A 27,312-nucleotide genomic window follows, 5' to 3' on the forward strand; every position below is an offset into this window, starting at 1 on the left:
GGCTGGTCTACACTGGTTCATCTGTAGCTCAGTGGGCTGGTCTACACTGATTTATCTGTAGCTCAGTGGGCTGGTCTACAGTGGTTCATCTGTAGCTCAGTGGGCTGGTCTACACTGGTTCATCTGTAGCTCAGTGGGCTGGTCTACAGTGGTTCATCTGTAGCTCAGTGGGCTGGTCTACACTGGTTCATCTGTAGCTTAGTGGGCTGGTCTACACTGATTCATCTGTAGCTCAGTGGGCTGGTCTACACTAGTTCATCTGTAGCTCAGTGTGCTGGTCTACATGTCACACATAATGATCATTTTTAAGCTAATAATGAGGGACTTGAGGGAAAACATGGGCTGGTATGACAGTCTGGTCCCAGTCGGTCTGGTCCCAGTCGGTCCCTGTTGTGATGGGGAACAGGTACGTACTCTCTGTTGTGATGGGGAACGGGTACGTACTCTCTGTTGTGATGGGGAACGGGTACGTACTCTCTGTTGTGATGGGGAACGGGTACGTACTCTCTGTTGTGATGGGGAACGGGTACGTACTCTCTGTTGTGATGGGAAACGGGTACGTACTCTCTGTTGTGATGGGGAACGGGTACGTACTCTCTGTTGTGATGGGGAACGGGTACGTACTCTCTGTTGTGATGGGGAACAGGTACGTACTCTGTTGTGATGGGGAACGGGTACGTACTCTCTGTTGTGATGGGGAACGGGTACGTACTCTGTTGTGATGGGGAACGGGTACGTACTCTGTTGTGATGGGGAACGGGTACGTACTCTCTGTTGTGATGGGGAACGGGTACGTACTCTCTGTTGTGATGGGGAACGGGTACGTACTCTGTTGTGATGGGGAACGGGTACGTACTCTGTTGTGATGGGGAACGGGTACGTACTCTCTGTTGTGATGGGGAAAAGGTACGTACTCTCTGTTGTGATGGGGAAAAGGTACGTACTCCCTGTTGTGATGGGGAACGGGTACGTACTCTCTGTTGTGATGGGGAACAGGTACGTACTCTGTTGTGATGGAGAACAGGTACGTACTCTGTTGTGATGGGGAACGGGTACGTACTCTGTTGTGATGGGGAACGGGTACGTACTCTCTGTTGTGATGGGGAAAAGGTACGTACTCTCTGTTGTGATGGGGAACGGGTACGTACTCTCTGTTGTGATGGGGAACGGGTACGTACTCTCTGTTGTGATGGAGAACAGGTACGTACTCTGTTGTGATGGGGAACGGGTACGTACTCTCTATCCATGGGAAAATACAAATTAAGTGATTACGTGGTTCTGTGTATTTAATGCATTTGTGCTGTGGTGTTCATGAGTACATTAATCATTCATCAATAAATCCACATGACACTAATAATTTATAAAGCTCTATTTTATTAAGTTGTAATCAAGTGGGGGAGTTTGATCATAAACACCTGAAGAACTGAAGCTTGGTTTTATCATTCTTTTAGAAAAACCAAACACTTGTGTGTATGACAGGGATGATGTGTTGGAGGCTGACAGGGTACACTTTAAGAAAATTAGGTGCTACCTAGAACCAGAAAAGGTTAATCCGTTGTCCCCATAGGAGAACTCTTTGAAAATAACTATTTTTGGTTCCAAGTAGAACCCTTCCACTAATATCTTTCCACTAAGGTTCTATGTGGAACATTTTCACCACTGACAAGTTCTTAGTAAAACCTCTTTCACTCCAAAGGGTTCTACCTTGAACCAAAAAGTGTTATCTGTGGGGACAAACAAAGAACCCTTTTAGTTGTAAAGGTACAGAGACATGCGTGCTGCTGCCTGGGTTCACTGCAGACTGAGGCTGCGTACCAAATTGCACTCTATTCCCTATATAGTGGACTACTTTTGGCCATGGACCCTGGTCAAATTGAATGCACTATAAAGGGAATAGGGTGCTACAGCAGCTAGAGGGTTAAAAGTAGAGCGGTGTGTTCTGCTGCCAGGGTCCACTGCAGGCAGACAGAGACACAGCCTACTACTTTAAGCTGGCTGTCTGTCTGCCGGTGAACATTGGCTCTGAGGGGAGCAGAGCTAGAAATGATTTGTGAGCTCAGTGTGCTGTTTCCCAAATGGCACCAATTGGGCTCTGGACAAACGTAGTGCACTATATAGGGAATAGGGTGCCATTTGGGATGTCGATCAGTGTTCTGCATCCATTGCGGCTTCTTCTCACAGAAGCCATGACCTCCAAGACGCCTTGTCTATGGAGCATTTAGAAAACATTTGTCTCTCAATTTAGAACAGCTTTCTGAATGAAATAGAAGGGAAAGTGTGTCATGGTGGGTTAGAGATGAAGCTGTGGGGTTTCTGGCTGAGAGAAGGGAATAAAAGGTCTATATATGTCAAATATATCTCTGCTTAAAGGGGCAATCTGCCATAGCGACATCTGTTATTATTTTGATTAATTCCCATTGAAATGCCTCATTAGTTTGGTTCAACTGTCATACCATGATTAGCATGACGCTACATCAGAACCCAAAATATAAGCTTTTTTTTACTCCACAATGTAATTGTAAACAAACACTGTATATCCTCAAAACATGGTTAAAACTATCATTGATCTAAAGGATGGCCAGTCCTTGCATCCATAGCTCTGTTGTCACGACTCCGACCGAAGGACACTCCCCTTCCCGTTCGGGTGGCGCTTGGCGGTCGTCGTCGCCAGCCTTACTAGCTGCCACTGATTATTTCCTCCCCCTCCTTATGTGTTTATTGAGTGCACCTGTTTTGAGTTAGGTAGTTAGTAGTAAGGCTTTATTAGTCAGCCGGCCCGCATGGTTCCTTGTGCGGGATTAATTATTGTGCCGTCGGTTTGGTGTACGTGGGTGCACATCTATGGGTTGTGTGTTTTCCCATTTTGTGGGGTTTTCCTGGACAGTTTAAGTCCCCTTGTTTGGGGCATTTGTTTGCTCGTTTACGCCCTGTGTTTTCATGAGGGTTGGCTTATGTTCGCCGTTTTCTCTGTGCATTAAAATAGCACTTCCCTGAACTCTCTGCTTCCTGCGCCTGACTCCTCACCCACTACACTCAGACCGTTACATCTGTCTACACATTGAGAATAGTCACATATTGTATCTCGAGTCTCATCCCTTAGCTGTTTACCAAATCAGTGGCAGGGTGTTCCTTTGTTGTTGTTTGAACTCCAGATTGCCTCTTTAATAACTCTATGACTATGTGCTCACAGCAAAACAGCAATGGTTAGGCCTTGTAGAAAATATATATTATACTGTACCTGTCAGAGAACCTAGCACAAAACAATGGGTTCGGTGCTTAGATGGGTGAGAACAAGGGGTGTTTGTGTTTAGATGTACTTGAATCTGTCAGCACAGAACATTACTGCTTTGTAGCTATTGATATCAGTACCTATACATCAGTGTTCCCCAAAAACAGAACATGCCTGTCGCTTGTTGACTGAAAATCACTACAATTTAACTTGTTCAGCTGGCTATAATACTTTGAAGATAATTCATTATGCAACAACTGTCCTGTGTCAATAGAAAGAAAGGAATTTATCACAACACCCTTGAAACATTCTCACACTTCATCTTTTGCTTTGGAACTTTAAGTGAAACAGATGGGAAGAGAGGGGGGATAGATAGATAATTAGACAGTAGAGAGGGAGAGGGAGAGAGAGCGAGAGAGAATACAATATGAGGAGAGGTACACAATGGGAGATATTGCCATTCAGTGAAGACAATGTATCTGTCAAATAATCACTGTGGTGAGCTTGAATGTTTTGTGTTCAAGCTAGATTGGAATGGATTGTTTGATGAAGCTACTATTGAACACAAAACAACATATCTATCATCTTCATAGGCCCATGTTTAAAACATACAAGTACTGTATACACGCTGTACATTCTAGGTTTCCTCTGTAAACAACAAGCAGCAGTGTAGCTCCCTAACTAATACAGTAGATATGTGTACTGGCATTGCACTGGAGCTTCAATATGGTTTAATCCATTGATACATGTTAAATAAATACACATTGTTTGTAGCTGCCTGGAGGGGTGAACATTTACAATGCAACGTTCATTAAAGCATTAACTTATTTCATTACAAAAATGTAGAACGCTAGAGCGGAAATGTATATTAGACGTGTACAAGACAGCTCAAACTATATTAAATTACACAGAGTAGCAGCTCACTATGTTGCCATGTTCTTTAGCTCTTTCTGTCTCTGTGGTCATTTTATAGCAAAAGCCACATTTTAATACTGTACATTATAGGTGCGTTCGTAAATTAACTTTAGAGTGTCAGAGTGCACTCGGAGTGTGCTTTGAGTGTTTGTAAATTCAGAGTGTTGTCAGATTGTCCGTTCATAACTTCAGAGTGTTTCGATCTCGGAGCGTTCAGAGTGCACACTGGACACTCTGGCCGAGGTCTAGGGTTGATCTGAGCATTCTGACTTTACGGCCTTCAAGCTTTAAGCCAACTGGCTAAACTTGCTTAGCTTGCTTGCTAGCTACTTCCAGACACAAATGAGAGAACACTTCACTCTGAACATGTTACTCACCCTTGCAGAGCTGCTATTAGTGCTAGAGTGTTTTCATGTTATCAAGAGGGTTAGTGACTGTAACTGTGTTACTGGCAACAATTTAATTCAGTTTTTTAGCCGATGTTTACTTAAATCTGTCATAACAACTGAGTTTAGGCAGTTCGTAAATTCATAAATGATTCTGCGCTCTGGCACTCTCCAACCAGAGTGTTCTGAATTTTGAAGTAAGTTGCCATGGTGAATTTACTAACGCACCCTAAATCAGGGCAGTCCTCAAGTGCCACAGTGTCTGTTGCTTAGTAACGGATGATATGGACCAGGAGAGCGGACACTCTCTGCAATCAATGACAGAAATGTATCAGTTAAGGACCAAAGAAAGGAAAATCTGTGGCCCTCAAGGACTGCTCAGAGATCCTGCCTTACATCTTTATCTGTACACTTAAAACCAAGCAGTGTAGTGCAGTGTTTCCCCTTCTACTATTACTTAGGCGGGGTGCCCCACTCTCATTCATCTGTATCCTTAACTCTGTTGCCCCCACCACCAGCCTCAATTTAGTTTATCTTCAGTTGGATTCTATAAAAACATGTATGGTTTTAGCAGCCTTTGTTGAAGATTCCCCTGGTCTAGACTAGTCTGGTCTGTTCTAATGGAGTCTACTACTAGTCTAAGGGCTCCATGGACTCTGGCTCTGTGTCCATACAGGTCTCCCAGGGGTTGATCTGGGCAGGTCTAATCTGATCTACTACTACTAGTCTAAGGGCTCCATGGAGTCTGGCTCTGCGTCCATACAGGTCTCCCAGGGGTTGATCTGGGCAGGTCTAATCTGATCTACTACTACTAGTCTAAAGGCTCCATGGAGTCTGGCTCTGCGTCCATACAGGTCTCCCAGGGGTTGCGTGGCATCTGGGGCATGGAGAGGATCAACAGGCTGAGACCACTGAAGACCAGGAGGACGAAGGAGGTGCAGGCACATTCAAACGACCAGGAGTAGTAGTACTGTTCCCAGACGGTCTCCTCGCTGTCAATCATCCGCTTGGTGGAGTTCCGCATCACCTCAACAGAGATGATGATGCAGAGACCTAGAGGGAGAAGGGTTACAGGTGAGGATGGATGGATGGGCAGACGGACGGACGGATGGAGAGACAGAAAGGACAAACTAACGAACAAATGAACAAATAACTGATGAACCTGGATGGACAGGCAGAAACATGTACAATGTTCTTTGTAGTCATGCCTGATGTATGACGTGAAATCTCAGTCAAAGTAGATGTGTCTGACCTGCGAAGGCAAAGAACATCCCAGCAGGCCTCAGCAGGTAGTCCCTCCCCTTCCCGAAGGAGCACACGACACACAGCGACCCCAGGGTCATGAAGGCCAGGCTGAACACAGCAATGGCCGCTGCTGAGAGGTTGTACTCTGAGAGTGAGAGAGAGAGAGAGAACCTGGATTTTTTTCAGTGGAGAGAAAATGTTCTGGAATGGGGAGATACTACCTCAACTTGTCCAAAAAGAACACATATTCCCATTTTTCTGTTGCAAAACGTTTTGCTACGGTGTGCCTTACATGGCCATGGCCAGTTTAACATTGTTTATGACAGTGCTAATGAGTCAACTTTGAGGTTTTGTATTGTAATGTTGTGTATTGTTATGCTAGAAAGAAGGATCCTCAAGTCAAGCATTCCGGAGGATCTGGGGCCCTCAATCTGTTTCTTTCCATCTTGATAACCAACCAAAAATCATTCAGTTCTTACTGTAATCCATCTCCCATTCTAAGGCATTGGAACTCCCACTAACCCATCCCCCCTCCAATTAACCTTAATCAGCATGAAGAGAATACAGCAGAGAGCCCTCTTGAACAGTGTCTTCGTTAACCATCACTGACTATATAGTTAGCCTGCTTGAACCAGCAGACTGAATGGTGTGATCCCCACTGTTTCACTGAGCTCAGCATTCAGTCTGGTTTAACCATGCTACAATACACTAAAACCGTCTATTAGCACTGCTTCTAGGAGAGGAGTGATGAAGAAAGAAGACTTGTCTCCAGGTGACTCATCCTCTCTAACCCCCCTCCAATCCTCCAGGCCCTTGTACAGATTACGATAAGCCAGGGCTCACTTTCCCGTCGTAAGTAGCAGGAGAGCATGGAGCGTGAAATAAGCGTTATCGTTCCACTCAAGTAGCTACTTTTGTCATGGCTTGGCTGTGGAGAGACACAGAGGGAGACATACAATCTGTGTCTACATGCATAACCTCAGACGTTACGGTGGGCTGCCTCGGCCTGTGATACCGACCTGCTAGGGATTCTTATGGATGCGTCCCAAATGGCACCCTCTTCCTTATATACAGTAGTGCACTACTTTTGACTAGAGTCCGTAAAGAGACATTTGGGACATAGGCACAGCCAATAGGTCCACAGGGCAAAGTGACGTTTTCAACTAAATTCACGCAAGCAGGGATGAGAGGGGACGGAAGCAACCTTTCCTCCGTTAAAAGCAGTGCAGAATCCTGATTTCAACCAATAAGTGTAACGTCTGCTTCCAACTCACACTCTCAAACACATAGATCCCCTGAATGCAACTCATTCTCCAGCCCACTTTCCAGCTCACACTCTCAAACACATAGATCCCCTGAACGCAGCTCACTCTCCAGATCCCAATCACCTGAATTCTGATCATCTGCTCACACACCTGTATGTCATTATCACACACTATTTAGTTCAGTTATTTGCACCCAATCATTGTGAGGTATTGTTTGTTATATGACGCTCTGGTTTCCCCGTAATGTACTCCTCCTGTGTATGATAGTGTTGCCTGCCTCACTAACGGAGCCTTTTGCCTATTCACTGCCTGTACTTTAGCCTGTCAGATTTCCTGTTATCAACCTACTGCCTGATCTCCCGGACTACGTTACTAGCCTTTTCCCTGACAGTACTGTTGCCTTTTGGACCCCCTGTGTATGACCTGCCTGCCCCTGGACCCAGCTACCTGCCTCCTCCTGTGGTCCTTCACAATAAACACCTGCTGTGCCCTGCGCTTGAAACCAGCTCTCTGTCTCCCATCGTGTTCATTACAATAAGGACACACATAGTTAAAACATGTTTCATTAGAACTGGATTCTAGCTCCTGTACTAATGTCACCAGTCAACTCCATTACACTCAAAAGTTACTTCACCTTCAACCAGTAAATCCTGCTGATGGCTAGCCATGCTAGGTTTCTACCTGTCTGTCTTAATGAGTGTTGTCATGCTTATAGCATACTCTGCACACAACAATGTATATTTGTAAGGGGTCTGCAGTAGTCTCCTAGAATAGCATCTGTTTTGAGGAGAGCAATGTGAGATGCGGAAAGATCTTGTTTTTTCCCCTGACGCGGGGATAATAACTAATAGCAGGCGTGTGTGTGTGTGTGTGTGTGTGTGTGTGTGTGTGTGTGTGTGTGTGTGTGTGTGTGTGTGTGTGTGTGTGTGTGTGTGTGTGTGTGTGTGTGTGTGAGAAAGGGAAAGGGAGAGAGAAAGGGTTCGCCAATCACAGAGGGTACCATTCATGTCTGTGTTTTGACTGAATGTGTTTTATTGTCATGCTGAGAGCCCAATGAGCAGTCCCATAGACACATAGTATACATCTCATTCCTATTCACCATGCCTCCCCCTCAACAGCATAGGCCCCTCATTGCTTGAAAACAAGGATTAACAGTTCTGATATTTAAGGAAATGCACCATATTTGAGGGAATTGTACTCATGTATTACTCAATTTACAACTCAAAACTAAAGTTGTAAATTGCTTAAAATCGCCACAGTGGTGAATCTGACCGAATGTATTTTAAAAAATGTTGCACTGTGGCTCATTCACCGGAAGCCTGTAACGAAGGAGAGAGAACTCACCTTTCTGAGTTTTGGCTTGGAACCTTTTGGCCTCTTCTTCCTTAGTGAAGTGTTTGAAGTAGGAGCAGTTCTTGGCTGCGGAGGGAAAGAGATGAAAACATTTATTGAAGTGGGTGCAGGTGCATGGTGGCTCTGGGTTGTAATCAGCCTCCCAATGCTCCAGCACTACCAATGAGCCTGGCAGCCATTTTATTTTTTTAAAGACCACTTCCGTGGTTGCCGTCGCACCGTGAGGTCTTCTAGGCAGAGAGCTCTGTAAATGTTGTAATTCATTTTTTAATTTTTTGTGTTTTTTGTGTCATTATTAAAATCCATTTGGGGGGTTTGACTCCTCTGGGGGTTGATCACATACATCTCGTGGTCTTGACTCTCAGAGTTGAAGAATTGGGATGAAAAGTCTATATTTTTGGCTTATAGCTAGCTGGCTGTTTGGATTTAAATAATGCAGCCATGGCTTTATGGTTTCATCTGTCAGGAAGAATAACAACAGGTACAGCATGCTGTGTCCAGAGATGGCAGAATAGTTTGGATCATTTCATCATTAATAAACATTACTTCAAAAACTTTGCCTAAAATCCCGTGTTTCTGTGTCAAACGTTTTTTAAGTCCATAACCATGTGTGTGAGGTTTTTACTTTTGTTTCAAAGTAGATTTATTTAAGATTACCAAGAAACACTCTGTGTGGCCCTGATTTAGCCCACTGCAGTAAAAGTTTAACTGCTGCCAAGATGTGGTGGCTTTCGTGCGCTTTTCAGCAGCCGTGGCATCACCCAAGGTGGGTGCTATATGTTTGGCAATGTAAGACCAGTACCTACAGAGGAGCGGGTCCTATGGAGGACCAGTACCTACAGAGGAGCGGGTCCTGTGGAGGACCAGTACCTACAGAGGAGCAGGTCCTATGGAGGACCTGACCGTCGGAGAAGCAGATGTGGTGCTCTGATGAAGCGCTACAGGTCTGTTTGTCAGATTGTCTTTGTTTCTCTCTGGCTGGACCATCGATGTCCCCTCCCCTGAAGGTACACTGCATTTCCAATCCAAACTGCCTCAACTCACAGCCTTTCATCACAAACCAAATATAGACATTCAATCTCCATCTCTACTATCTCAATTTAAATGTGTTGTTTTCTGTTTTGATTTTTATGCACTGAGATTATTTTCTGAAAATTAAATAAATAATTATTTTTATTAAACCCATAGAAAATTTAAATCCAATTTGAGATCTCTTCTTTATCACCTCTAATTTGCATAGCCAACATTTTTTGATTATTTTGTCATACTCATGTTACTTTGATTACTTGATTACTTTGTCATTCTCATGTTTTGCTCCAGAGAAACAACCATGTATAATCTTAGATTTGAATCACTCTGATTAAATATGTCTAAATTCTCTTAATCTAAGAAAATTCTCGGCACAGTGATGGAGAGGTATGGTCTGTTTCCTATCTCCCTGCACAGAGTAACAGAGAGGTATGGTCTGTTTCCTATCTCCCTGCACAGAGTAACAGAGAGGTATGGTCTGTTTCCTATCTCCCTGCACAGAGTAACAGAGAGGTATGGTCTGTTTCCTATCTCCCTGCACAGAGTAACAGAGAGGTATGGTCTGTTTCCTAACTCCTTGGACAGAGTGATGGAGAGGTATGGTCTGTTTCCATGGACAGAGTGATGGAGAGGTATGGTCTGTTTCCTATCTCCCTGCACAGAGTAACAGAGAGGTATGGTCTGTTTCCTATCTCCCTGCACAGAGTAACAGAGAGGTATGGTCTGTTTCCTATCTCCCTGCACAGAGTAACAGAGAGGTATGGTCTGTTTCCTATCTCCCTGCACAGAGTAACAGAGAGGTATGGTCTGTTTCCTATCTCCCTGCACAGAGTAACAGAGAGGTATGGTCTGTTTCCTATCTCCCTGCACAGAGTAACAGAGAGGTATGGTCTGTTTCCTATCTCCCTGGACAGAGTGATGGAGAGGTATGGTCTGTTTCCTATCTCCCTGCACAGAGTGATGGAGAGGTATGGTCTGTTTCCTATCTCCCTGGACAGAGTGATGGAGAGGTATGGTCTGTTTCCTATCTCCCTGCACAGAGTAACAGAGAGGTATGGTCTGTTTCCTATCTCCCTGCACAGAGTAACAGAGAGGTATGGTCTGTTTCCTATCTCCCTGCACAGAGTAACAGAGAGGTATGGTCTGTTTCCTATCTCCCTGCACAGAGTAACAGAGAGGTATGGTCTGTTTCCTATCTCCCTGCACAGAGTAACAGAGAGGTATGGTCTGTTTCCTATCTCCCTGCACAGAGTAACAGAGAGGTATGGTCTGTTTCCTATCTCCCTGCACAGAGTAACAGAGAGGTATGGTCTGTTTCCTATCTCCCTGCACAGAGTAACAGAGAGGTATGGTCTGTTTCCTATCTCCCTGCACAGAGTAACAGAGAGGTATGGTCTGTTTCCTATCTCCCTGCACAGAGTGATGGAGAGGTATGGTCTGTTTCCTATCTCCCTGGACAGAGTGATGGAGAGGTATGGTCTGTTTCCTATCTCCCTGCACAGAGTAACAGAGAGGTATGGTCTGTTTCCTATCTCCCTGCACAGAGTAACAGAGAGGTATGGTCTGTTTCCTATCTCCCTGCACAGAGTAACAGAGAGGTATGGTCTGTTTCCTATCTCCCTGCACAGAGTAACAGAGAGGTATGGTCTGTTTCCTATCTCCCTGCACAGAGTAACAGAGAGGTATGGTCTGTTTCCTATCTCCCTGCACAGAGTAACAGAGAGGTATGGTCTGTTTCCTATCTCCCTGCACAGAGTAACAGAGAGGTATGGTCTGTTTCCTATCTCCCTGCACAGAGTAACAGAGAGGTATGGTCTGTTTCCTATCTCCCTGCACAGAGTAACAGAGAGGTATGGTCTGTTTCCTATCTCCCTGCACAGAGTAACAGAGAGGTATGGTCTGTTTCCTATCTCCCTGCACAGAGTAACAGAGAGGTATGGTCTGTTTCCTATCTCCCTGGACAGAGTGATGGAGAGGTATGGTCTGTTTCCTATCTCCCTGGACAGAGTGATGGAGAGGTATGGTCTGTTTCCTATCTCCCTGGACAGAGTGATGGAGAGGTATGGTCTGTTTCCTATCTCCCTGGACAGAGTGATGGAGAGGTATGGTCTGTTTCCTATCTCCCTGGACTGAGTGATGGAGAGGTATGGTCTGTTTCCTATCTCCCTGGACAGAGTGATGGAGAGGTATGGTCTGTTTCCTATCTCCCTGCACAGAGTGATGGAGAGGTATGGTCTGTTTCCTATCTACCTGGACTGAGTGATGGAGAGGTATGGTCTGTTTCCTATCTCCCTGGACTGAGTGATGGAGAGGTATGGTCTGTTTCCTATCTCCCTGCACAGAGTGATGGAGAGGTATGGTCTGTTTCCTATCTCCCTGGACTGAGTGATGGAGAGTTATGGTCTGTTTCCTATCTCCCTGGACTGAGTGATGGAGAGGTATGGTCTGTTTCCTATCTCCCTGCACAGAGTGATGGAGAGGTATGGTCTGTTTCCTATCTCCCTGGACTGAGTGATGGAGAGGTATGGTCTGTTTCCTATCTCACTGGACTGAGTGATGGAGAGGTATGGTCTGTTTCCTATCTCCCTGGACTGAGTGATGGAGAGGTATGGTCTGTTTCCTATCTCCCTGCACAGAGTAACAGAGATGTATGGTCTGTTTCCTATCTCCCTGCACAGAGTAACAGAGAGGTATGGTCTGTTTCCTATCTCCCTGGACAGAGTGATGGAGAGGTATGGTCTGTTTCCAATCTCCCTGCACAGAGTCATGGAGAGGTATGGTCTGTTTCCTATCTCCCTGGACAGTGATGGAGAGGTATGGTCTGTTTCCTATCTCACTGGACAGTGATGGAGAGGTATGGTCTGTTTCCATGGACAGAGTGATGGAGAGGTATGGTCTGTTTCCTATCTCCCTGGACAAAGTGATGGAGAGGTATGGTCTGTTTCCTATCTCCCTGGACAGAGTGATGGAGAGGTATGGTCTGTTTCCTATCTCACTGGACTGAGTGATGGAGAGGTATGGTCTGTTTCCTATCTCCCTGGACAGAGTGATGGAGAGGTATGGTCTGTTTCCATGTACAGAGTCATGGAGAGGTATGGTCTGTTTCCTATCTCCCTGGACAGAGTGATGGAGAGGTATGGTCTGTTTTCTATCTCCCTGTACAGTGATGGAGAGGTATGGTATGTTTCCTATCTCCCTGGACTGAGTGATGGAGAGGTATGGTCTGTTTCCTATCTCCCTGCACAGAGTGATGGAGAGGTATGGTCTGTTTCCTATCTCCCTGGACTGAGTGATGGAGAGGTATGGTCTGTTTCCTATCTCCCTGGACAGAGTAACAGATAGGTATGGTCTGTTTCCTATCTCCCTGCACAGAGTAACAGAGAGGTATGGTCTGTTTCCTATCTCCCTGGACTGAGTGATGGAGAGGTATGGTCTGTTTCCTATCTCCCTGCACAGAGTAACAGAGAGGTATGGTCTGTTTCCTATCTCACTGGACAGTGATGGAGAGGTATGGTCTGTTTCCATGGACAGAGTGGTGGAGAGGTATGGTCTGTTTCCTATCTCCCTGGACAGATTCATGGAGAGGTATGGTCTGTTTCCTATCTCCCTGGACAGAGTGATGGAGAGGTATGGTCTGTTTCCTATCTCCCTGGACAGAGTGATGGAGAGGTATGGTCTGTTTCCTATCTCCCTGCACAGAGTAACAGAGAGGTATGGTCTGTTTCCTATCTCCCTACACAGAGTGATGGAGAGGTATGGTCTTTTTCCATGGACAGAGTGATGGAGAGGTATGGTCTGTTTCCTATCTCCCTGGACAGAGTGATGGAGAGGTATGGTCTGTTTCCTATCTCCCTGGACTGAGTGATGGAGAGGTATGGTCTGTTTCCTATCTCCCTGGACAGAGTGATGGGGAGGTATGGTCTGTTTCCTATCTCCCTGGACTGAGTGATGGAGAGGTATGGTCTGTTTCCCTGGACAGAGTGATGGAGAGGTATGGTCTGTTTCCTATCTCCCTGTACAGAGTGATGGAGAGGTATGGTCTGTTTCCTATCTCCCTGGACAGAGGGATGGAGAGGTATGGTCTGTTTCCTATCTCCCTGGACAGAGTGATGGAGAGGTATGGTATGTTTCCTATCTCCCTGGACAGAGTGATGGAGAGGTATGGTCTGTTTCCTATCTCCCTGGACAGAGTGATGGAGAGGTATGGTCTGTTTCCTATCTCCCTGGACAGAGTGATGGAGAGGTATGGTCTGTTTCCTATCTCACTGGACAGTGATGGAGAGGTATGGTCTGTTTCCATGGACAGAGTGATGGAGAGGTATGGTCTGTTTCCTATCTCATGGGCTGAGTGATGGAGAGGTATGGTCTGTTTCCTATCTCCCTGGACTGAGTGATGGAGAGGTATGGTCTGTTTCCATGGACAGAGTGATGGAGAGGTATGGTCTGTTTCCATGGACAGAGTGATGGAGAGGTATGGTCTGTTTCCTATCTCATGGGCTGAGTGATGGAGAGGTATGGTCTGTTTCCTATCTCCCTGGACTGAGTGATGGAGAGGTATGGTCTGTTTCCATGCACAGAGTCATGGAGAGGTATGGTCTGTTTCCATGGACAGAGTGATGGAGAGGTATGGTCTGTTTTCTATCTCCCTGGACAGAGTGATGGAGAGGTATGGTCTGTTTCCCTGGACACAGTGATGGAGCGGTTTGCATGTATAGTCCAAGGAGACCCCTCTTCCTCTATCCCCTCTACTCTTCTTCCCTCCTCTTCCCCTCTACCTCTTTCCCCTATCCTCTGCTCTCTTGTTTGTTCCCCAGGATGGAAAATAACTAAAGACGTAGCTTAGCAACAGGCTGCTCTGTTTTTTTGCTGGTGTGTATTTTCAAGTAAAGGCCCTTCGAATGGGACAGGAAGGGGAGGGGGCAGTGGAGAGGATGCTGAGGTTAGAGCATGCCCAAGCTTTCATGCCTGAATATCAGCTCCATTTGGCTAGCCTATTTCCATCAGAGAGGTGATTGTACTGTATATGTGCCTGTGTCAATGCAGGCCGGAAGAGAAGACTTGTAGTAAGATATACTAGGTCTGACACTTAAACTGAGGATATACTGTGGTTCTGCTTTATCTTGCTGTATCTTGGCAGAACCACTGCTTCTATCCAGGAGACTGCATGTATCACTTTAATCCAGCTAGATATCATATTGTACAAGCAGCTGAATGTTGTCTCTTTAACCCAGCTAGATATCATATTGTACAAGCAGCTGAATGTTGTCTCTTTAACCAGCTAGATATCATATTGTACAAGCAGCTGAATGTTGTCTCTTTAACCCAGCTAGATATCATATTGTACAAGCAGCTGAATGTTGTCTCTTTAACCAGCTAGATATCATATTGTACAAGCAGCTGAATGTTGTCTCTTTAACCCAGCTAGATATCATATTGTACAAGCAGCTGAATGTTGTCTCTTTAATCCAGCTAGATATCATATTGTACAAGCAGCTGAATGTTGTCTCTTTAACCCAGCTAGATATCATATTGTACAGACAGCTAAATGTTGCCTCTTTAACCCAGCTAGATATCATATTGTACAAGCAGCTAAATGTTGTCTCTTTAATCCAGCTGATATCATATTTTACAAGCAGCTGAACGTTGTCTCTTTAACCCAGATAGATATCATACTGTACACACAGCTGAATGTTATCCTGGTCTCAGACCTGTTGGTGCTGTAAAGCCAACAATTGTGGCCACTGTGGTACAGGAGCACAAACAGGTATGGGATCAGGCTAAATGTATACCTCTCCTGGGACTGGAACTAGGAGAATGACTAAACATACACAACTGTTTAAAGTAGAGAAGGTAAAGAAAGGCAGTTTCATCAGGCTATAGAGCCCTCAAACTCACCTCTGAACCTGGAAGCCAGTTCCGCTGTGTTTTTTTATTGTTGCTCTCCAATCAGGGACTGATTTACACCTGGTAAACCAGGTGTGTGCAATTACTTATCAGGTAGAACAGAAAACCAGTAGGCTCCGGTTCTTGTAAGGTAAGTGATGAATAGCCCTGCTCTAGAGGCACCGTTGCTTTGTGTTGCCAACCACTGAGAGAGATACTCTTTGCCAATACAACAGCACTCAACACATATACTGTACATAGGCTGTGAAGACTCACATGCTGCTGATATGTGAGATTCTGGGGATAATATTTTGGGGCCGTATCATTGACCTTGTGGTTAATAAGGGAACTTCATTCCAGTGAGGTAGGCAATTAGGAGGTGGTCTCGCCTGTCAGTTTCGGTTTTCATTCCTCCATTAGACCTCATCCTCTTCTTTCTCTATCCTCCCTATTCATCTTTCCTCTACACCCTTCTCCAGGCTGTATCATAACCGGCCGTGATTGGGAGTCCCATAGGGCGGCACACAATTGGCCCAGCATCGTCCAGGTTTGGCCGGGGTAGGCCGTCATTGTAAATAAGAATTTGTTCTTAACTGACTTGCCTAGTTAAATAAAGATTTAAAATATATAATCCTTCTTCTCCCTCTCCTATCCTCCCGATATTCCTCTTCATCTCCCTCTTCCCCCCTCCTTCCCGCATCCTTCCTTCTTCTTTCTTTCCTCTCCTCCTCATCCATCTTCTTCCTTCATCCTCTTCACACACCCTTCCTCCTCTTCACTCATCCTTTACCCTCTTAGCTCATACTACATCCTCTTCACTCATACTGCATCCTCTTCCTTTCCCTCTGCCTCTCTCGACAATGGATGTGGTGTCCTAGACATGAGGTAATGGTCTTCAAAATGAATGGACTTTTAACAGGAGGTTTACTTGTGTTTTCTACTCTTTCCAATCAAAGTGGAAAGAAGTCCACTACCTTTCTGCCCTCAATTTAACCCCTGGAAATGGCTTCCTTCTGGTAGCAGTGCTTAAGGGGAGATGGCATTGTCAGCAGGAGAACAGTGGCTGTATGCGAGGGAATGGTGAGGGGAAAATGGTTATTTTTAAGTCCAGGTGCAGAATAACCATTAGATTCTGGGTCAATGTGAATCGGGGTGCTTTTAAAAAGGTTGACCCGCAGCAAGCATTCATAACTGGGTCGCAACGGCCTAGGATGGTACTCAGGGGTGTGTGTGTCTGTGCACGTGCGTGCGTGTGTGTGTGTAATTTTAATGGCATGACCCTCCTCAGAGAACAAAGTTACAATCTATGGTTTAGTTCAAAATAAAAACAAGTCCCATTAATACAGTTGTCCTGTTACTATCTTACTTTATCACCACCTTCACCACCACCGTCACTATCACCACCACCACCATCACCCACACCGTCACCATTACCACCACCACCAAAATCACCACCACTGAATCCACACACCTGCCAGGTTGTTTACTGAATGCTACAGTATGTTGCTCACACACACACATGCACACACACAACCCCCTGCTGTCAGCTAGTCTAGGCTCCGTGCCAAGAACCAGGACAAGCAAACACAAAGCGGAAAAACGGATTACGTGTTTAAGTGCTAACGTGTTTGCTCAAAGCTACATCTGGGCATTTAAAGAAACTCACCACTTTAGCCCTCACTCACCCTCGACTGAGCAGGCTGAGAAACTGGTGTGAAATTGGGGCCCACTGTCTCATGGCACGTGGGGTGGAGGGGGAGGGGGACGAGGAACTGGAGGCAGGGAGGGTCTGTCTTGCCTGACTGTCTGGGGGAAGGCTTACCTTTTGGAAGGCTGAGGATGAGGGAGGGAGTGAACTGGTAGGGAGAAAGGTATGGGGAGGGAGGGGGGGAGGGAACTGGTAGGGAGAAAGGTACGGGGAGGGAGGGAGGGAGGGAACTGGTAGGGAGACAGGTACGGGAGGGAGGGAACTGGTAGGGAGTAAGGTACGGGGAGGGAGGAAGGGATGGAGGGAGGGAGGGAGGGAACTGGTAGGGAGAAAGGTACAGGGAGGGAGGGAGGGAACTGGTAGGGAGAAAGGTACGGGAAGGGAGGGAGGGAGGGAACTGGTAGGGAGAAAGGTGCAGGGAGGGACGGGGAGGGAGGTAGGGATGGAGGGAGGGAACTGGTAGGGAGAAAGGTACGGGGAGGGAGGGATGGAGGGAGGGAGGGATGGAGGGAGGGAGGGAGGGAGGAAACAGGTAGGTACAGGGAGGGAGCGAACTGGTAGGAAGAAAGGTACGGGGAGGGAGGGAGGGAACTGGTAGGGAGAAAGGTACGGGGAGGGAGGGAGGGAACTGGTGGGGAGAAAGGTACGGGGATGGAGGGAGGAACAAAGAGGTTGAGAAACACTACAGTTATAGAACACCAGGGTTGAGAAACATGACAAATCCAGAACACTGAGGTTGAGAAACATTACAAATCCAGAACAAAGAGGTTGAGAAACACTACAGTTATAGAACACCAGGGTTGAGAAACATGACAAATCCAGAACACTGAGGTTGAGAAACATTACAAATCCAGAACAAAGAGGTTGAGAAACACTACAGTTATAGAACACCAGGGTTGAGAAACATGACAAATCCAGAACACTGAGGTTGAGAAACATTACAAATCCAGAACAAAGAGGTTGAGAAACACTACAGTTATAGAACACCAGGGTTGAGAAACATGACAAATCCAGAACACTGAGGTTGAGAAACATTACAAATCCAGAACAAAGAGGTTGAGAAACACTACAGTTATAGAACACCAGGGTTGAGAAACATGACAAATCCAGAACACTGAGGTTGAGAAACATTACAAATCCAGAACAAAGAGGTTGAGAAACACTACAGTTATAGAACACCAGGGTTGAGAAACATGACAAATCCAGAACACTGAGGTTGAGAAACATTACAAATCCAGAACAAAGAGGTTGAGAAACACTACAGTTATAGAACACCAGGGTTGAGAAACATGACAAATCCAGAACACTGAGGTTGAGAAACATTACAAATCCAGAACAAAGAGGTTGAGAAACACTACAGTTATAGAACACCAGGGTTGAGAAACATGACAAATCCAGAACACTGAGGTTGAGAAACATTACAAATCCAGAACAAAGAGGTTGAGAAACACTACAGTTATAGAACACCAGGGTTGAGAAACATGACAAATCCAGAACACTGAGGTTGAGAAACATTACAAATCCAGAACAAAGAGGTTGAGAAACACTACAGTTATAGAACACAGAGGTTGAGAAACACTACAGTTATAGAACACAGAGGTTGAGAAACACTACAGTTATAGAACACAGAGGTTGAGAAACACTACAGTTATAGAACACCAGGGTTGAGAAACACTACAGTTATAGAACACAGAGGTTGAGAAACACTACAGTTATAGAACACAGAGGTTGAGAAACACTACAGTTATAGAACACAGAGGTTGAGAAACACTACAGTTATAGAACACAGAGGTTGAGAAACACTACAGTTATAGAACACAGAGGTTGAGAAACACTACAGTTATAGAACACAGAGGTTGAGAAACACTGCAGTTATAGAACCCCGAGGTTGAGAAACACTACAGTTATAGAACACAGAGGTTGAGAAACACTACAGTTATAGAACCCCGAGGTTGAGAAACACTACAGTTATAGAACACAGAGGTTGAGAAACACTACAGTTATAGAACCCCGAGGTTGAGAAACACTACAGTTATAGAACACAGAGGTTGAGAAACACTACAGTTATAGAACACAGAGGTTGAGAAACACTACAGTTATAGAACCCCGAGGTTGAGAAACACTACAGTTATAGAACACAGAGGTTGAGAAACACTACAGTTATAGAACACAGAGGTTGAGAAACACTACAGTTATAGAACACAGAGGTTGAGAAACACTACAGTTATAGAACACAGAGGTTGAGAAACACTACAGTTATAGAACACAGAGGTTGAGAAACACTACAGTTATAGAACACAGAGGTTGAGAAACACTACAGTTATAGAACCCCGAGGTTGAGAAACACTGCAGTTATAGAACCCCGAGGTTGAGAAACACTACAGTTATAGAACACAGAGGTTGAGAAACACTACAGTTATAGAACACAGAGGTTGAGAAACACTACAGTTATAGAACCCCGAGGTTGAGAAACACTACAGTTATAGAACACAGAGGTTGAGAAACACTACAGTTATAGAACCCCGAGGTTGAGAAACACTACAGTTCCAGAACACAGAGGTTGAGAAACACTACAGTTATAGAACCCCGAGGTTGAGAAACACTACAGTTCCAGAACACAGAGGTTGAGAAACACTACAGTTCCAGAACACAGAGGTTGAGAAACACTACAGTTATAGAACACAGAGGTTGAGAAACACTACAGTTATAGAACCCAGAGGTTGAGAAACACTACAGTTATAGAACACAGAGGTTGAGAAACACTGCAGTTATAGAACACAGACGTTGAGAAACACTACAGTTCCAGAACACTGGTGTTGAGAAACACTACAGTTCCAGAACACAGAGGTTGAGAAACACTACAGTTATAGAACACAGAGGTTGAGAAACACTACAGTTATAGAACACAGAGGTTGAGAAACACTACAGTTCCAGAACACCGGGGTTGAGAAACTACAATTTGCACCCATCTCCATTTATCCAGCTGTGTCTCATCCTGAACTAATTGCCTTGCTCAGGGACTCCAAAAATACTACCCTCCTGAGAGTTAAGCCAATAACCATCTGGTCCCTTCCTTCCAAATGAACAGGTAATTCAACTGCCTACTATATACTGTCTATCTGTCTGTGAGCCACTTACATTCCTCCCAACACGCACACACACACACACACCACACAGAGAAACACACACACACACACACACAGAGAGCGAGAGAGAGAGAGACACACAGACAAAGACACACACATGAAACCATCCATCACTCCAACAATATGCCCCTAGTGTTATTTCCTGGCTGACGTGATGGTGGTGTTCATTAAAGTGTTTGTTTGATTTAAAACCAGTCAAGAAGTCATGCGTCATTTATAGGGAAGGCCGTTTTCAAATGTCATCAAGGCATCTTGTTGCGGAAGACAAATGCCTTGTAATTACGGCGGTAAATGACAAAAGTGTACAGCGAACAGGAGTGAACGGAAATGACCGGGAGCGCATGACACACGGTGATCAGCTCCAATCGGTTTGGAATGCAAAGCATGTTATTAAGGTGAGACACCCTGACTCCCACCACGGGTAGACATTTAGGCGTGTATGATCCTGTGGTGTTTTTCACACAATGTAATATTCTTTGCTGGCGCTGCGCTGTGTTGATGTATTCTGCCTCACACCCAACCCCTGTCCAACCCCCTGCCCCAACAGTGTGTCTTAATGAGCAGCTAACACATAACATCAGGTGACTGTGTGGCAGGAAACCTGGATAAATCCCATTATTCCTTACTTTCCTCTGGGTCACTAACAGCCCCTAATCTAACAGAATCTAACAGGAGAAATGTGGCCTGTCTCCAAGGGCGCTTGCTGTCTTCTACAGGAGCACCATCGAGAGCCTACTGCCGGGCTGTATCACACGCAACACACTGGCCAATAGCTTCTAACCCCAGACCATCAGGCTGCTGAATAGCCACCACTAGTCAGCTACCTGAATGTCACTGTCCCCTGTAATACATCTGTAACCCTGTACATGTGACTATTAAATTAATCTTATCTAATAGCTTAACCACTGATCAAAACATTATGGACTAAATGTTCAATTCCTGTTGCTGCAGGATTATTTTTGCTGTGACAAAATAGGTCAGAATCTGATCCTACATCTGTCTGTAGTGAAGTCTATAACCACCAAACACAACTGGATCCACAATACCACAGATTGTGGTTGAATGGTATGCAGCAATGCATTGAATGACAGCAATTGTCCCAGTGAATTTCCTCCTTGAACAAGACCATGTGGCCATCTAATCAAACACCCATTCACAGGCAGTATTGAGTGAAAACTGGCCTGGACATAGTGGAATAGTCACTTCCAACACTGACAATGTTGTAATTATTCAAAGCCAATGTGATCTTTATACTTGCACTTAAAAATAAACGTATTATCACATCCATATCTGTAACCTTGAATTATTTACATAGTAGCACATCCCCATGTCTTCCACGGATGTATTTAGACAGTTCCCACTGCCTGTCTTCTAGATCCCCATGTATTCCACACCTGCATTTAGACAGTTCCCACTCCACAGCTGTATTTAGACAGTTCCCACTCCACACCTGTATTTAGACAGTTCCCACTGCCTGTCTTCCACATCCTCATGGCTTCCACACCTGTATTTAGACAGTTCCCACTGACTTTCTTCCAAGTGTGAACGACTGAATGTAGTACATCTCGCACATCCAGTTTAGCGAGTCAATTCACACACCTATGTTGGACTAGCGTGTCAATTTACACACATCAGTAGGACTAGCAAGATTCACACACCCCGGTTGGACTAGTGAGTCAATTCACACACCCCGATAAGACTAGTGAGTCAATTCACACACCTTTATAGGACTAGCGAGATTCACACACCCCGGTTGGACTAGTGAGTCAATTCACACACCCCGATAGGACTAGCGAGTCAATTCACACACCTCGATAGGACTAGCGAGTCAATTCACACACCTCGGTTGGACTAGTGAGTCAATTCACACACCTTTATAGGACTAGCGAGATTCACACACCCCGGTTGGACTAGTGAGTCAATTCACACACCCCGATAGGACTAGCGAGTCAATTCACACACCTCGGTTGGACTAGCGAGTCAATTCACACACCGCAGTTGGACTAGCGAGTCAATTCACACACCTCGGTGTGACTAGCGAGTCAATTCACACACCTCGATAGGACTAGCGAGTCAATTCACACACCTCGGTTGGACTAGTGAGTCAATTCACACACCTTGATAGGACTATCGAGATTCACACACCCCGGTTGGACTAGTGAGTCAATTCACACACCCCGATAGGACTAGTGAGTCAATTCACACACCTCGGTTGGACTAGCGAGTCAATTCACACACCGCGGCTGGACTAGCGAGTCAATTCACACACCTTGGTGTGACTAGCGAGTCAATTCTCACACCTCGATAGGACTAGCGAGTCAATTCACACACCTCGGTTGGACTAGTGAGTCAATTCACACACCTCGATAGGACTAGCGAGTCAATTCACACACCTCGGTTGGATTAGTGAGTCAATTCACACACCTTGATAGGACTAGCGAGATTCACACACCCCGGTTGGACTAGTGAGTCAATTCACACACCCCGATAGGACTAGCGAGTCAATTCACACACCTCGGTTGGACTAGCGAGTCAATTCACACACCGCGGTTGGACTAGCGAGTCAATTCACACACCTCGGTGTGACTAGCGAGTCAATTCACACACCTCGATAGGACTAGCGAGTCAATTCACACACCTCGGTTGGACTAGCGAGTCAATTCACACACCTCGATAGGACTAGCGAGTCAATTCACACACCTTGGTTGGACTAGTGAGTCAATTCACACACCTTGATAGGACTAGCGAGATTCACACACCCCGGTTGGACTAGCGAGTCAATTCACACACCTCGATAGGACTAGCGAGTCAATTCACACACCTTGGTTGGACTAGTGAGTCAATTCACACACCTTTATAGGACTAGCGAGATTCACACACCCCGGTTGGACTAGTGAATCAATTCACACACCCCGATAGGACTAGCGAGTCAATTCACACACCTCGGTTGGACTAGCGAGTCAATTCACACACCGCGGTTGGACTAGCGAGTCAATTCACACACCTCGGTTGGACTAGCGAGACAATTCACACACCTCGATAGGACTAGCGAGTCAATTCACACACCTCGGTTGGACTAGTGTGTCAATTCACACACCTTGATAGGACTAGCGAGATTCACACACCCCGGTTGGACTAGTGAGTCAATTCACACACCTCGGTTGGACTAGCGAGTCAATTCACACACCTCAGTTGGACTAGCGAGTCAATTCACACACCTCGGTTGGACTAGCGAGTCAATTCACACACCTCGATAGGACTAGCGAGTCAATTCACACACCTCGGTTGGACTAGCGAGTCAATTCACACACCTCGGTTGGACTAGCGAGTCAATTCACACACCTCGGTTGGACTAGTGAGTCAATTCACACACCTTGATAGGACTAGCGAGATTCACACACCCCGGTTGGACTAGCGAGTCAATTCACACACCTCGATAGGACTAGCGAGTCAATTCACACACCTCGGTTGGACTAGTGAGTCAATTCACACACCTCGGTTGGACTAGTGAGTCAATTCACACACCCCGGTTGGACTAGCGAGTCAATTCACACACCCCGGTTGGACTAGTGAGTCAATTCACACACCTCGGTTGGACTAGCGAGTCAATTCACACACCTCAGTTGGACTAGCGAGTCAATTCACACACCTCAGTTGGACTAGCGAGTCAATTCACACACCTCGGTTGGACTAGCGAGTCAATTCACACACCGCGGTTGGACTAGCGAGTCAATTCACACACCTCGGTGTGACTAGCGAGTCAATTCACACACCTCGATAGGACTAGCGAGTCAATTCACACACCTCGGTTGGACTAGCGAGTCAATTCACACACCTCGATAGGACTAGCGAGTCAATTCACACACCTCGGTTGGACTAGTGAGTCAATTCACACACCTTTATAGGACTAGCGAGATTCACACACCCCGGTTGGACTAGAAAGTCAATTCACACACCCCGATAGGACTAGCGAGTCAATTCACACACCTCGGTTGGACTAGCGAGTCAATTCACACACTGCGGTTGGACTAGCGAGTCAATTCACACACCTCGGGTTGGACTAGCGAGTCAATTCACACACCTCGGTTGGACTAGCGAGTCAATTCACACACCTCGATAGAACTAGCGAGTCAATTCACACACCTTGATAGGACTAGCGAGATTCACACACCCCGGTTGGACTAGTGAGTCAATTCACACACCTCGGTTGGACTAGCGAGTCAATTCACACACCTCAGTTGGACTAGCGAGTCAATTGAGCCTGAAGGAAGGGAGAGACAGTTTCACCCAATAGATATAGAAGTTGTTCAAAATTGGATTTGTTTTCTAATTCTTTATTGGTCTGTGTGATCTGAGGGAAATATGTATCTCTAAAAAAGTCATACATTTGGCAGGAAGATAGGAAGTGCAGCTCAGTTTCCACCTCATTTTGTGGGCAGTGTGCACATAGCCTGTCTTCTCTTGAGAGCCAGGTCTGCCTTCGGCAGTTTTTTTGTTAATACTTTCCAATGTGTCAAATAATTATCTTTTTGTTTTCTCATGATTTGGTTGGGTCTAATTGTGTTGCTGTCCTGGGGCTCTGTGTGGTCTGTTTGTGTTTTTGAACTGAGCCTCAGAACCAGCTTGCTTAGGGGTCTCTTCTCCAGGTTAATTTCTCTGTAGGTGATGGCTTTGTTATGGAAGGTTTGGGAATCGCTTCCTTTTAGGTGGGTGTAGAATTGAACAGTTATTTTCTGGATTTTGATAATTAGCAGGTATCGGCCTAATTCCGCTCTGCATACACTATTTGGTATTTTATGTTGTACACAGAGGATATTTTTGCAGAATTCTGCATGCAGAGTCTCAATTTGGTGTTTGTCCCATTTTGTGAATTCTTGGTTGGTGAGCAGACCCCAGACCTCACAACTATAAAGTGCAATGGATTCTATAACTGATTCAAGTATTTTTAGCCTGAACCTAATTAGTATGTCAAATTTTATGTTCCTTTTTCATGGCAAAGAAAACCCTCTCGCTCTGTCTCTGTCTCTCTCTCTCTCTCTATTCAATTCAATTTCAATTAAGGGCTTTATTGGCATGGGAAACATATGTTTACATTGCCAGGGCAAGTGATACACACATAGTTAAACCTGCCTCTCTCTCTCTCTGTCTCACACACACACACTTGCACACATAGTAACTCTGGGGGGCTGTGTGTGTGTGTGTGTGTGTGTGTGTGTGTATATATGAGAGGGCAGTACACTCACACCACTCACTCTCAGCTCTCTATCCTCTGACATCTGCAGAGATGGAAGTGGTGAGTGGCAGGTCTACTGTACGCTCAGACAGAAAAGCAGGGCGAGAGTCCCTTAATCCCTGATGAGCCAAATTCTAATTGGAAGGCCGCATATTGGTAACGACCCCCACCTGCAACAACATGATATAATGAATGAAAGCCAGTAGATGAATTTCTGCAGCCCGTGTAACCCCTCACCCTTACTGTAGCTCACTAATAGAGACCGATATGGTCAATCGCCCCTTGCCTCTGGGGAGACACTACTAGACAGAGAAAGGGGTTAACCGTGTTCTTTTAGCCTCAGAAGAAACAGGGTTAGAAACAAACACCTTCCTGGCAAGCAGACATTAACACAGAGACAGGAGAGCAAAGAGACATTTACTGCTCTGCTAGTTATTCATCTCTGTCTGTGTCCCAAATGGCACCCTATTACCTATGTGGTGTCTGGTCAGAAGTAGTACACTGTGTAGGGAATAGGGTTTCATTTGGGACACAGCCTTACACGAACTGACACAGAGGGTTAGAAACAATCACACTGCACCACCTGCAGGTTGGCATTTATTGGGATGACTCATGTACTGGAGGCAGCTCTGCAGGGTGGTCACCAGCTGGCACACCCACAAAGTCATAAATTCAATTTGAAACCTAACCCTAACCTGAACCCTAACCTAAACCTCACTGCTAACCTTATGCCTAACCCTAACCTTAAATTAAGGGAAAAAAAGCTCATTATAGTTTTCATACATTTTTACAATATATAGCCAATTTTGACTTGCTGGCCAAACAAGTGAAGATCACTCAGTTCTGCCTCCAGGACAAGATTCATCCCAATAAACGTCAACCTGCGTATCACCTGGAGGATATACAGTAAAGGACCCCTAGCTCTGGGTAGACTCCCTGACCCTAACAGAGACGGAGGGTAGAAGCAGCCCTTACCTCCGGGCAGACTGATGGGGCCACAGCCCTGGCCCTCAGGGTCCTCCTCCACCATGAAGATGGTCTTCATGCAGAGCTTCCAGAGGCCAAAGTGGGCCGTCTCACAGGTGGCGTTGAACTTGTTGAACGGCGGGCTCAGTACAGTCCAGTGGTCCGTCACCATGGCAGCCAGCATGCAGGAGATGCCCACCAGGATGATAAAGAACGTGATCTTCACCTTGGTCTTCTTCTCCTCCAACATGGTGCTGAGGGAGTGTATGAAGTGTGTGTGTGTGGTTGTGTATTATAGTAAAGGTCCCTGTGAGATTGTCTAGCTCCTAGAAAGGAGTATTAAGAATTAGTCTTCTCCAGCAGCCTGAATAAAGCACGAAATATCTCCTCTCTCTCTCTCTCTCTTTCTCTCTCCAGCTCTCTCCATCCACAGATCTCTGCTTCTGCTCAAAGAAAAGGGGCCAGATAATAGTGCCCTAGATTCCTACTCTCCCTCTCAGGAACATGTTTACAGTGCTTAGCCCGGGTCTATACAGCACTGCTGTGAAGAAGGATGTGAAATATTTACCAACTTCGACCAGTCTGAGCTACTTGGGGTCAGGGGTTAGGTGCTGTGATGGGGTACGATCGAACGAGACGGGTTGAGGGCTCGACCTGGTTTAAGCTTTTATACGACATTGACGATTCAGAGGTGGAAAAGACTCATATCTAAGCCAAAGTAAATATTGCACACATTCTGTAGATATTGTTGTTCTAGATACCCTTGAAATCCAATGTAAATATTCAGAACATGTTCTTTTTAATAGATTCCCATGTCATTTCTACCTATCAGAAAGTGTCTTGTTGCTCTCTGGCTCCATTTAAGGGGCTCATGGGAGAGTTCCTTTTTTACGAGCTGATCTATTTCTCCACCAATCACTGAGGGGCCTGAGACACGGGGGGCCCCACCTGACT

General features: G+C 45.6%; 1 protein-coding gene across 1 annotated transcript; it reads right to left on the minus strand.

The window, feature by feature from the left end:
* Positions 1-1,354: 1,354 nt before the first annotated feature.
* On the minus strand, positions 1,355-26,732 carry LOC110516592 (voltage-dependent calcium channel gamma-1 subunit-like). Its single transcript, XM_090197159.1, has 4 exons — positions 26,368-26,732; positions 8,385-8,459; positions 5,783-5,920; positions 1,355-5,583 (listed from the first exon to the last, which is right to left on the minus strand). Exons 1-4 carry the CDS (start codon positions 26,606-26,608, stop codon positions 5,342-5,344), a joined length of 696 nt encoding a protein of 231 aa, XP_090053285.1. The 5' UTR covers positions 26,609-26,732; the 3' UTR covers positions 1,355-5,341.
* Between the last annotated feature and the right edge of the window lie 580 nt (positions 26,733-27,312).

This window comes from Oncorhynchus mykiss, chromosome 13, assembly GCF_057628025.1.
Source record: "Oncorhynchus mykiss isolate SJ-2025 chromosome 13, ASM5762802v1, whole genome shotgun sequence".
Classification (NCBI taxonomy): domain Eukaryota; kingdom Metazoa; phylum Chordata; class Actinopteri; order Salmoniformes; family Salmonidae; genus Oncorhynchus; species Oncorhynchus mykiss.

Bases quoted from the DNA above. Each gene is read 5' to 3' on its own strand.
- LOC110516592 (XM_090197159.1), bottom strand. From the start codon at position 26,608: ATGTTGGAGGAGAAGAAGACCAAGGTGAAGATCACGTTCTTTATCATC. The intron at 8,460-26,367 runs GTAAGGGCTGCT...TTCCCTCCGCAG, and splicing joins CCCCATCAGTCTGCCCGGAG to CCAAGAACTGCTCCTACTTC. The intron at 5,921-8,384 runs GTGAGTTCTCTC...TCTCACTCTCAG, and splicing joins CCAAGCCAAAACTCAGAAAG to AGTACAACCTCTCAGCAGCG.